At 46.2% G+C, this 12,057-nt stretch overlaps 1 protein-coding gene across 2 annotated transcripts in view; it reads left to right on the top strand.

Moving 5' to 3' along the window:
- PPP1R12B (protein phosphatase 1 regulatory subunit 12B) overlaps positions 1–12,057 on the top strand; it is a 217,146-nt gene that overhangs the window by 197,703 nt on the left and 7,386 nt on the right. For both annotated transcript variants that reach the window (XM_028120208.2, XM_028120207.2), the window contains 2 exons: positions 349–402; positions 1,606–1,656. In XM_028120208.2, the coding sequence (XP_027976009.1) occupies positions 349–402; positions 1,606–1,656 (105 nt within the window). The remainder of the gene's footprint in view (positions 1–348; positions 403–1,605; positions 1,657–12,057) is intronic.

Here is a 12,057-nt window from a genome sequence, read left to right as displayed (position 1 = left end):
AGACCAGGAGAAGGGAGGGGCAGTGAGAAGACAGTCGACGTTGAAGAGCTACCAAGTGTTTGTGTGTTGTTGTGGGGGCATCTTTGCACTTGTGACTGTGCAAAATTTCAAGAAACACCACCACTGCCTTCTACTCCCTGATGGGAATCCTGCGAACTTCAGAGAGGCAATCACATCAGGCTTAGAGATCTGTCAGAATCTGTTTGCTAGGGGCCCCTCTGCTACAGTGAGAGCCCAAAGCCCTGACATCTATTTCTGAGTGTTTGACAGTGAAGCTGAACCAGACCGGGCTTCCTAGTGACCCTCAGACAACCCAAGTGACCATTGTTTCTCTTCACTTTGCACTAGCAGAAACAAGAGAAGACCTCTGACCGATCATCAATGCTGGAGATGGAGAAACGGGTATGTGTGTGTTTCTCTCCCCTCTCTGTTTCATCTGAGTTTCTCTGACTTTGTTGTTCATGCCAATGGAAAAAGTTCGTCTTCAGAAGGCGGGAGTTCTGCCACATTCCATTCCCAGCTTGATAATAAATTCTTTTTGTGTGACTCTGGACAGCAGTTTGATTGCTAGTCCTTTTGGCTTCTTCAGATGCTCAGTACTTTTTCACTTATTCCAGTCTTAGGGTGGAAAGTGTCCTTGGAAGGTCATCCCATGCACTGGTTTGGCCTATAGGCAGAACTGCACACACACACACACACATACCTACAGTATATTTTGGTTTACTGTAAGTTAGCACACACGTACACACCCACGACCAAGGTCTCTTTACCCTTCCCGTCACCTTGAACAGAAAGGAAGTTTTCAGCAGGACCCTCTGCCATTGATTTAGGTCTTCTGACTTGAAATATGAGCCAGCAGAATCTTTCCCTCACTCTGACTGGGGGTGGGGTTCAATTGCTGACCTCCTCCTGACTGCATTCAGAATATTTTTCTGGGATTTGACATTCTTGGATTGGGAAAACTCAGATTTATTGATGAACCCTAGCTGTGATTTGACCCTAGGGGTATAATAGGTTCCCATCTCTCCTGTTTAATTTGGAAAGCAGCAAAGTTTTACAATTTATTTCCTTGGCCTATAACAAAAACTCGTTGGTATCTCATCTAATCTAAGAATCTTTAGAGTTCAGGCTAAATCAGGAGTGGGTTGCTGGGAGAGAGATGGGTTCGGGGGAAGGGTGCTGTTTCTTCCTAGACAATGATGGCTACTTCCCCACTCACCATCTGCTCCCCATCATGGGAGAAGCAGCTCCTTAGGAATTTGAGGGGAGCGTTCCTGAAGATAAGGATGCCTTTTATTAATAGAGAGCAGGGGGCCCTGGTCACTTGGAGTCATTTGAAATATTCCATGAGATCTTCAGCTTGCACAGAATAGCCAGAGTACCCTGATGCTGCCATTTGTTTAACTTTAATATTCTGATGGGAGATTTAGGTCCTGTGATTTCTCTCAGTGAAGTAGTATCATCCCACGGATCAGATAGTGCTTAGTCTCCTGCATGAGGTTTGCCTGAGACGTGGCTCTGCTGATCACATGTCAACCAGGAGGCAGCATTTTGACTCCCTTCTAAACCCCGTAGATGTTCAACAGTCTCCTTGTTTCTCAACAGGAGAGGCGAGCCTTGGAGCGGAAAATGTCAGAGATGGAGGAGGAGATGAAGGTATGGAAAGATCTCCTTTCTCTCTTTGTGTGCCCGTTCCCCAAATGCCTGCCAGGACTGGGTGATTGAGCCTAAGCCCACCCCTCCAGATTTCACCACACACTCCACCCCCTCAAGAAGAGAGGATGTGTGAAGAGGAGCTGAGCATCTCTCCTCAGCCATTTCATAGGCCCTCTCAGATCACACAGCATCCCCTCTGGGCACCTCGCAGCCCTTCTGGGAACCAGTGCTGCCTCTGGTTTAAGTAGGGGGAGGGAGGAGGTATCTGCAGACTGGAGACAAACCTAAGTTGAACTTCTAAGATTTTCCAAGCAGTAGTTTCACCCTCAGGGGCTGGATGGAAACGCTAAAACAAGGGTCCCAGCTCTGCAGGCCTCACATGAGGTGCCTGGGGAAGCCTGAACACGACCAGAGACTTTCCTGCCTGGTGCGTCTCCCCGTCTCAGCCCTTCACTGGAAGGAACACAGTTTGAGTCATTCTGCAGCAGAATGCAGATTAATTCACACATCGATTTCCTGCCCCAGCCCATTTCACCTGAAATACTCAGTAATATTCGGTACTCGCCCACTAGAATCAGCTCATGCCACCAGTTACACCTCACGGCTCACTGCTTTCCTCTCTCCCTTCACCATGCCCTGCAATGATCAGCATCTCCATTAGCCACTTTAATGAACAACTGCCATCCTAGGCAGCTTTGAGTGCTGAGAACTGGCAGTCGACCCAGAAGAGTCAATTCCCTGCTGTGGAAGAGGCCTGCAGAGCAGTAGGGAACATAGAGCTGCTCGGGGTAGCCACCTGGGGATGATGTGGAGCATCTGAGCCCTACAAGTGCATGATGCCACATGCCCATAATGACCTAGCGCTTGCTCAGCTTCAGTCTTTTTTTTTCTCTTCAAGGATCTTATTTTACCAGATGTATGATACAAAGCATTCATCTGGTGAAACTCCGGTTTCTTTACCTGCAAACCAGAAGCACTGGGGTAGAGGCGGATCTCCAGGGCTCTTGCTCTGAGCAAGCATCCCTAATATGCAATTAGAGCACTTTAGGAGAGACATTTATTATTACAATGGCCAAAAAAATATATAGTTATTTACTAAAAAAAAACTTCTCGGGACCTGAGAAGGTCCAAGTTTACACAAGATCCAATGCTCATAGTCCCGTTACTCTTTATATAATTCCAGAATAAGGGAGATGTGCCCTGCCCTTGAGTTCTATAGTCACCATTCCAAGGCCGTAACTGATCGCATTCACATAGAATTTCAAGCAATACCTACTTATATCTCCAAAAAGTGGCACTTATATCTTTCAAGTTGATGTAAAACAGCAAGAGTAGAAATAATTAATGGTTGATTCTCCTACGATAAAAACAGGATGACTCAACACCCTTAGCTTCTCCATCTTCTGGTTTTTCCAGATCCACCTCACCTACCGCACAGAAGTATTTTCTATCATTTAGAGAAGTATGTTAGTAGAGCTAAACAGTTCTTGATGAATGAATATCCACAGCTCTTGGTTGCACTGGCGGTCCCTCCATTTCTGAAACCCCTTGAGTGATACCATCTGTACTCTGCTGTTAGGCAGCTGTCAGTGATGCTCCTTAAGGAATAGCCTAAATGCTGATCACGGGGCATGTAAAGGAGGCCAAAGCTGGTGCCTTCTAATGAGTACCCAGGAGCTCAAAGCCAGCCCAGACCCACTAGTCACGGAACTCTGCACCACGTCTGCCCAGGCCCTCGCACAAAGACCCAGAAAGTCTCCAAGTGGAGCAGTTGAGGTCCTTCTTTATTTCTGTTCCAATCCTAAATTGCCAGGCATGAGAGCCCCTTCATTGGTTCCAGTTGCTCTCAGTTCTATGGTTTGAGACAGCCTTATATATTTCTTTCTCCCTATCTTGCCAGGCTAGGATTTCCTAAACTAGGTCATGAGTTCCTTTCTTTCCTCGGTAGAGATCATAATACATGAAGGTGTTTGCTCCCTCAGCTTTAAGTCGTTTGCCAGTCAACTTCAAATTCAGTTGTTTAAATTATCAAATGGAGCCAGATCCTGGCTGTTTAGACCTCAAAAAATAGGTACACCAATTTGAAACTGTTTTTTGTTGTTTTTATTTTCGCTAAAAAACGGACACATTCAGTCAGTTGCCATTATTCTCCATTACCAATTGCAAAGCCAAATGGAGAAGAAACACCTGCAGGTTCTAAAGCCCCTAAACACCCTTTGCTCAGATAAAGCCCAATACCAGGTTTACGAATCGTCCAGCTCCCCCTAGAGGACAAAGGGGGAGGAACATAACAAGCTTGTAGCCAACGCCAACTTGGTTTGTGTCTGTACCTTGGGATAGGCAAAAACTTCAGATAGATAGATACAGACATCATAAAATTGATGTCACTGGCCTTAAAGGAGTCTAAGAAGCTGCTCGGGTAGCTTTCAAGTCCTTCTTCATCCAGGCTACAGTTTGTGGTAATCAACATCTTGGGAATGATCAGTGGTCAAAATCTCTGTTCTAGGCAGCCAGTCCACTGCACAGGTAACTGTCTTATCGAATCTGGGACCCAGTAGAATTAAGGGCCAGTTAGCCCCCATGCCTGTTGCATATTTGGTTTATACAGATGCTCAAACCTCTTGGAGCAGTCAGTAGGGGGCAGGTTGAAGGTTGACCTCCGGTGAACCCCGAAGATCCAGTAGGTGCTCAAGGACAGAAAGTGACTCTGGTGCCTGTTTTTCTGATTCTGGCAAATAAAGTGCAAAGTCAGGTGAAATGGGGAACCCTGAGATGGGCTCGCCCAGATGTACGTGGAGCCCTGTGCTTGTGACATGGGTTGTGTCTTTCTGGCCTTACAAGAGAGGTAAGTATTTATGAGTTCTCCCCAGGACAGACTGCACTCCGATCCTGGATTGGAGTAGGATGGTGTGCCAGCCTCTGACAGGCATGCGTGTCAGCGTGAGCTGTGCGAGGCTGCACTGGGTCTTGCCCCCATCAGACCTGATGACGTTTCTACTGCATCCTCCATTCAGCTTCGGCCTCTTTCCCGGACCTTCTCCCTGCCTCTCCCAGGTCCTTGCATGAGGGGCCCAGCAGCCACTCCCCTTTTAGATTGCTCTTGGAATTTTTATTTTTACTTACTCTGGAAATACCACTAGCTGATCCTGCCCTTGCCCACCCTGCTCTGTGCCCTGCCCGCCCCTCCATCTTGCTGTGCCTTGTTTTCAGTACTGTTTCCTATGGAACATTCCACCAGATTGTTTCCTGCCTCTCTCCCTCATGCTGATAAGTTCCAAATTCTTCCACCTCGATCTGCGTGTACTCACATGTTAGATTGAATCATTTTCATAGTTCGTGTCTTTAATATTACTCCCTAGGAGGCAAGGACCATTTCATATAATGACAATGATTATGTTGAAAGCTTTGGTCCAATGTCAACACCAAAGAAGGGTGAGAGCCAGGGACTTTCCATTGGTTCTTATGTTTGGTCCCTGCCCATTTCTTTAAATATTTCCATATGCTGCACCATGATCTCCTCTGATCTCAGTCCTCTCCATGGCTGAGATGCTTGCAGAGGGTAAGGAGCATTGCCTGGTCCTTACCCTTCAATGGCAACATGGAAGTGTTGGGCTGCTCTGCCTTTTTTCCAAGGTGCTCATTCTCTCTCTTTGGGGAAAGAGATATTCAGCAGTTTGTCTCTGCTCGTTTTTCCTTTTCACTGTTTTTTCCCCTTCATGCTGCCTTTCATTTTCTTGCTTCTTCACTTCCAACTATAACTCCACTAATCCTTCATTTCTGTCCCTCACATCCATGTGGGTATGAGAGACTTTCTGGTTTGTCATCACTGTAATCCACAGGATTTTTCATCTTCCTCTCTGAAGCCCCATTTGCATAATACAATCCTTTTCCTCCTCCCAGAGAGCTGATGGTCTCGGTTATAGGTCAGTACAGATGACTACTTAGGCAAGGGTAGTAACGGTAAGCAGGCCTGTGATGGAATGTCATTTATTGAAGTCTTTAGGTCCTTTATGGGCTATGAGGTATTAGGAAGACTATCTGTGGACTGGTTATTCTGTCCTGTTTGTAACACTTAACAAATAGTGAGGTCTGAACTAGTACATCAGCCCAACCAATTCCATTATCTTGGACATTTATGATTTCTCCAACTGTTGTGCACAGCTGTAATTTTCAGAGTATGAGTCTGTATGTGAACACCTCCAGGCAGCTGCCCGCCTCTTTATGAGCTGGGACAAAGAGAGCATAGTTAGCTGTGAATTTCATGATGCAGGTAGTCCTATAGCAGGTCAAGGGCGGGTTCGCAGTTCTTGGATCCTGGAACAAGCATCTGGACTGCAGTGGAGAACTAGCAGGGTTAATGAAGCATCCTACAAAACAGGTTAGAGGACCGTGCAGACAGCTGCCAGTCTCTTATCTTGTATGTGCCCCTTCAACGTTCTAAACAGTACGTGCCTCGTACAGAAGATACTTAAACAACAGGCCCCCCTTTTATTTTCCTTGTTTCACTTTTTTAAAATATAAAGTAAGAGAAGGACCCAGAAAAAAAGAACAGGAGTAGGGGGCCGAGTATGGGGCAAGATGAGAGGAAGGAGGAGAAAAGGGCCTCAGCTGGATTTAGGAACACACAGAGTCCTCAACTCCAGGTCCCACTGACGATGAAGAAGGGCCCCTGAGGCTGTGGCTCAACTATGCTAAAGCAGTTCAGAAGGCCCCAAGCCACACAGTGGTCTGTCATTCTCAAAAGCCATCCACATGTGCTATTTGAGAGCGTGGTGGTTGTATTCGTATGGCTGACCTGCAGCATAGTTAGACCTTAGCCAAGAACCATAGGCCCGGCTCTCCCCCTCGTTGGTGCTTTTCTGCCTTCTCCCTCCCCTCATCCTGCACCATTACTCCTGCCTTTCTCCTTTCCTTTCTTGCATGCCAACTAAAAACAAAAACAAAAAGTCATGTGATTTCTTTGTCCTACTTTTCTCTCTCCTGGTCTGTCTTGTCTCTCTCTCTCTTGTCTGTATGTCCCCTCCATGTTTCACTCTCTACAGAACCTCCACCAGCTAAAACAGATTCAAACCTTGAAGCAGATGAACGAGCAACTGCAGGCTGAGAACAGGGCCCTGACCCGAGTTGTGGCCAGACTCTCGGAGTCCGTCGAGTCCTCGGAAACCCAGGAACTCTAGTTCTTGCCCCTCTTCTCCACCTCACTTCCCTCCTCCACCACTCCAGGCATGTTCACTCTTCTTGTTGGACCCGGAAGCCCTGTGCTCATGCCCCTCCATCAGAGCCACCATATGTGGGTGCCTATAAATGTTGGTCATCTGCAAATGGAAAGAGCCAGGACTGAGACCACAGAGTGAGACGTAACAGTCTAGGTCAAGGGAGGCAGCGGGGGAATCCTTGCCTGGGCTGGTGGTCTGTTTGGTAAGATCACCACATCACCTTCTCCTGCCCTGGAGGCCGAATATGGATTTGCTCACTCGGCTACACATAGTTGTACATAGATGAACACATGCACCTGTGGATGTGCAGATTTCTTTGGTGGGGTCATTGCCAAACTGAGATTGAGCTTTCTCAGTCAGCAGCAACCCAAGTGCAACCTGGTTGCTGGAGCAGTTGGGGCTGGTCCTGGACTCCAAATTGTTGTTGGGCCTGGGGTAACCAAGGGCAGGGGTTCTCAACCCTGGCTGGGAGCTTTTAATGTATATAGTGCCTGGGCCCACCCCATCCCCCAACCCCCAAAATCAGTAGTCTGGGCTGAGACCCAGGCATCAGTATTTTTTCAGACTTCCCCTGTTGATTCTTTTGTGAAACCAGGGTTGAAAATGGCCCTTAGCACACCAGACGAACTAAGTCTTCCACACCTGACAGCATGCTAGATGGGGACGACTAGCCCTGAATGCTAGAGCTCCAACACCAGCAACAACACTGTCCATCCCACCATTTGAGTAGAATTTGGCTATTCTTTGCCTCCCTTCTGCAATTATCTTTGCATCCTTCCCCCTCCTTGGGAGGCATCACCCTCATCCCTGTCACAAATCTCTGGGCCCTAGGGATGTGCCCCCTCACCCCCACCCCTAGCCAGTCTGTGGGCTGTGAGGCAGAACACAGCCTGGATAAATGAGACCCTCACACAGCCAGACCTTCCCTAATGGGGCTGGCTTTGCAAAGGAGATGACAGTCATTGGAGCAGAGAGCAGGGATTTATTCTCAACTGAGAACCGAAAAATATTGTTGGTAAACTGGAGCCTTTCCCTGGACGTAGGTCTGAAAGACAAGCTCACAGATAGCTGGTTTTCCCATCCCACAATAGTGTGATGGGGTCACCACTGCTGAGCAGTTTCACTCCCTGAAATGAGTTTTTAATTTTCAGCAACAATCTAATTAGTCCTGACCAATGCCTGTTCTTTTCTCTGCCTATTTGCTTGTGCCTTCGGGGTCAGTAGCTGGCAACTAACACCCACTAGATCTGAAGTGCCCAGATCACCATAAAGGCTGAGCTGATACCCTGCTGTAGATGCTATCACACACAGAAGGGAAATTAAAAGGGAAGCGGTACCACAGCCTGGCACCAAGCAGCTTCGTCACCCTACTGCTCGAGTGCTGTGTTAGGTCCAAACTCCACGCTTTACAGTGAGCCTCAGGGTTACTGGAAAACTTGACAGGGGTGAACTAGGGACCCACAGAAGATGTCCCAGTTATTTTTAGTTTCCCCCTCTGTGCGAGATAGTATAGGATATAGAGCAAAACTAGATCTCGTGCTTTCGGTAATTAATAACTAAGGTAAAGGTTGACATTTAGTAAGGCCTGTGCACAGTACCATATATGCTTTTTCTCACTTATTCCCCAGAACAATCATTTTAACATATGGGAAAAAATGAGTTACAGATTAAGTAACCTGTCCAAGGTCATTCAGAGAGTAAGTGGTAGAACCAAAATTCAAACCAAATATGTCAGGTCCAGAGCCCAAGCACTCAACCACTGTGATATTAGCTGCCTGCATATTTGGCACAGAGTTTTAGCCATTTGTTAAGCATATGGCCTAAACGGTGCAAGAAGAATCTATTGAAAGACAACAGTGTGCCCCCACCATTGCAGCTGAGGGATGAAGGACAGCATTCTGCTTTCTCTGCACTCTTGACTTCCCAAACAGCCATTTACCTACCAAAAGATTTTGCCCCTGTAAAGAAACCATTGCATAGCATATGACCTTCTGTAATAGATCAGCAACCTGTGGCCCGTCAGTTTGGCCCATGAGCCATACAAATAGTTGGGGGAAAAAAATCAAAAGAAGAGTATTTTGTGACACATGAAAATATATGGAATCAAATCTTGATGTCCAAAAATAAAGTTTTATTGGAACTGAGCCATGCTCATTTGTTTACATACTATCATTATGTTCGTAAGTACTTTTGTGCCACAAGAGCAGAGTCGACTAGTTGAAACAGAGACCATATGGCTTGATATTTCTTATCTGGCCCTTTACAGAAAATGCAGACCCCTACCAGAAGGAAAGATGTGATAACTAAGCCAAACTGACAGTGTGGCCAAGAGAGTTTGCCCTGCCTTTTTGTTTTTGTTTTGTTTTTAAATAATCCCCTAGAGAAATCATCTTATCTCAGTGTGTTGTGCAACCCACTTCCAACAGAATATATAAGCAGTGGGACCCTCTCCCCGCTTCCCAAGTAGAAGCAAAGCAGCCTAGGCAAGACTCATCCTGAGCCCCCATCACCCTGCGGCTGGCCTTGTCCTTCCCGGGTCTCCACAGCTTCAAGACCCTCAGATCCTCTTCCTCTTCAACACATTCCTCATCAAAGGCTGGACGAAGTCATGTTTGGGAAAACATGCACTTAAATTTTATTTGTCCAAGATACCTTAACATCACACTGTGGTGAACTGGAAATTTAGAAGTTAAGAAGCTGACCTCCAGGGGGTTGAAATGATAAAGCTTTGTTAAGCCACATACTTCTGTAGTGCTTCCACATGTGTTCTTATTTAATCATTCTTTAACTTCAAGTGAATATCAGATAACACTGTTCATTTCCTCCTCTCTCTTTGGAGAGTCAAGTTTATGAGACTGTTTTCCCCCTTGATTTCTACATTCCACTTCTTGTACTTTTTGACACTCCCTTAAGATGTCATTTGTAGTATATTGCGGCTGGGAAATTGCCTTGTCCAATTTTTTTTTTCTTCAAAGAATTGAGTTCTTAATGTGGAAATAAATCACCAAGGCTCAATGAGTTGTTTGTACATTTAAAAATCAGTTCTGATTTCATGAGCTGCTGGCCCGGAAATGAAATCCAATGACATAGATAGCTTCTTCCCTGCCTATGGAATCCTATTAAAGAACTACAACGTTCAGAGTCTCACTGATACCCAGGCTGGCTGTGGGGCCCAGCATGGGGCATTGGAGAGCAGATGGGAAGGTGAAGCACTGCGGGGCCATCCTGGCTGACTTTTTCTAAAAATCTTCTTGGACTGAGTTTCTGAGCGCTCACTTCCGGTAGTCAAGGCCACGGGGATAGAGGCACGAAAGAGAGCAGCCAGAACAGCTTTGGTTAGGTTAGAGGTAGGAAGGCAGGATTAAAGGACCAAAACTTTATTGGGATGCTATCTGGATTAAAATCTTTCTAGTAAAATTTGAAGATTACCTACTTGCCATCCCACATCCATGGGAGAACTTACAGTGGTCGTGAGAATCCTGAGTATGGCAGAGCATGTTATGTACGTCCGCACACTTCCACATCCGGTACCGCCTGGGGGCCCTCACGGAGTCCCGACTGGATGATCGACCAGGGCGGAGATGATGATTCTTCTTTAGATACAAAAATGGAAGCCCAGACAAATTGAGTGGTTTGCTTAAAGTAATAGAGATTGTTCACGACAATGGCAGTGCTGAGATTCTCGACTTCTGTTTTGTTTTCCAGCCCCACACAACCTCTGTAATGAAAGAATAATCTTCAGAGTCAGGTATACATGGGCTCAATATCAGCTTTGCCATTTAATAGCTGGGTACTTTGGACTGGTTATGAAATTCTTCCTTTCCCCATTTGTAAACAGAAGGGTAACAACTGATTCACAGACTCATGAGGTGCTAACGAGACCATGGGAGTGAGAACCTCAAATACAGTGCCTTCCACAGTGTGGGTGTTCAAGACTCTTTTCTTTTTGTTCCCTTAATACAAATCCCTTATGTCTCTGTGATGCATATATGTGTGCATACACATATATATTTGCATAATCTACATTGTCCATAAGAGATTAAGGAGACAAAAATTCTGTTTCTTAAGGTACAGTTAGATCCCCCAAAGGGTTAATAGCAGAGCTGGAACTAGAATTAAACAGGCCTCGTGACCTCTGAGCCCAGGCCATCCTTTAATGGCGACCTCACGCTGCTGGAGTCCTGTAGGTTTGATGACTAAAAAAAATCAAAGAACGTTTGCATTGAAGAGATGTAGATTCCTGTAGCCTTCGTGGTGAAGATGTACTTTCCCTCTAACCTAAGTCTCCCTAAACTGCCAGCAGGGCCCACACATAAACTATCCCCTCAGCAACGTCCCATTATGGTTTTTTAGATGCACAGCACACCTGTGAGTGTGCCTGTTCACATATAAAGACTCGGCTATCCAGACTAGGGCTTGGGCTGCCGTTTTTCCTTTGTTTGCCTGTTGAACGGCACCATGTGCCGTGTTCCAAGATGGCAGAACTGGTAGAATTGACATCTCTATTCCCCCGTTCCCCAAAGCACCTTTTTCCTGGGTTTGTAACACTGTCCCCTAAAAGTGCTGCTAAGGCCCCCTAGTGTCCCATGATAGCTACCCACAGGGAGCTCTGGGTGAGAATTAAATACATACCTAGTGCTCACTGGGCGTCACAGCCATGCAGTGACCGAATCCGTAAACTCCTTGGGTTTTAGTGGTTGAAAGTGGATACGTGTAGTATGACCAGCAGGAATTTGGGTGGATTTTATCACAGAACGCACTAGGAGGGTCTTAAATCATCTTGTGGGTGTGACAGCCGAGTTGTGCCACTCTCCCCTGCATTCCTGTTTTTGATGGGCTGTGAAGCAGTGTCTGTCCTTAACCCTTTTAGTTGACCCAGTACTGCTTTCTCAGTTTCTCCTCTGTGACCTCACCAGCTCACTTTGGCACTCTCCTTAATGTCTCCAGACTAGAAGTGAGTTCAAGGGCTGGAACAATTATAAAACAGTTACTGATTCAGGAGGATGAAAGGATACAGGGTGTGGAACGTGAAATAAGATGTTACTTTTAAATATGCTAGTTCAAAAGATGGAGGTGCTGTGGTCTCCCATTAAATATGAACATTACCAACTCAAGAAGTAGGAAGATTCAGGGGACTTTCATCCCTGGGAGAAAGGGTAGTGACAGTCCACTGCATAAGCTGCCT

Source organism: Eumetopias jubatus, unplaced genomic scaffold (genome assembly GCF_037043125.1).
Source record: "Eumetopias jubatus isolate StellerSeaLion01/CBP00866 unplaced genomic scaffold, mEumJub1_p1.0 scaffold_12, whole genome shotgun sequence".
NCBI classification, from domain to species: domain Eukaryota; kingdom Metazoa; phylum Chordata; class Mammalia; order Carnivora; family Otariidae; genus Eumetopias; species Eumetopias jubatus.
The sequence above is the reverse complement of the archived record's forward strand: the minus strand, read 5'-3'. Positions and strand labels throughout refer to the sequence as shown.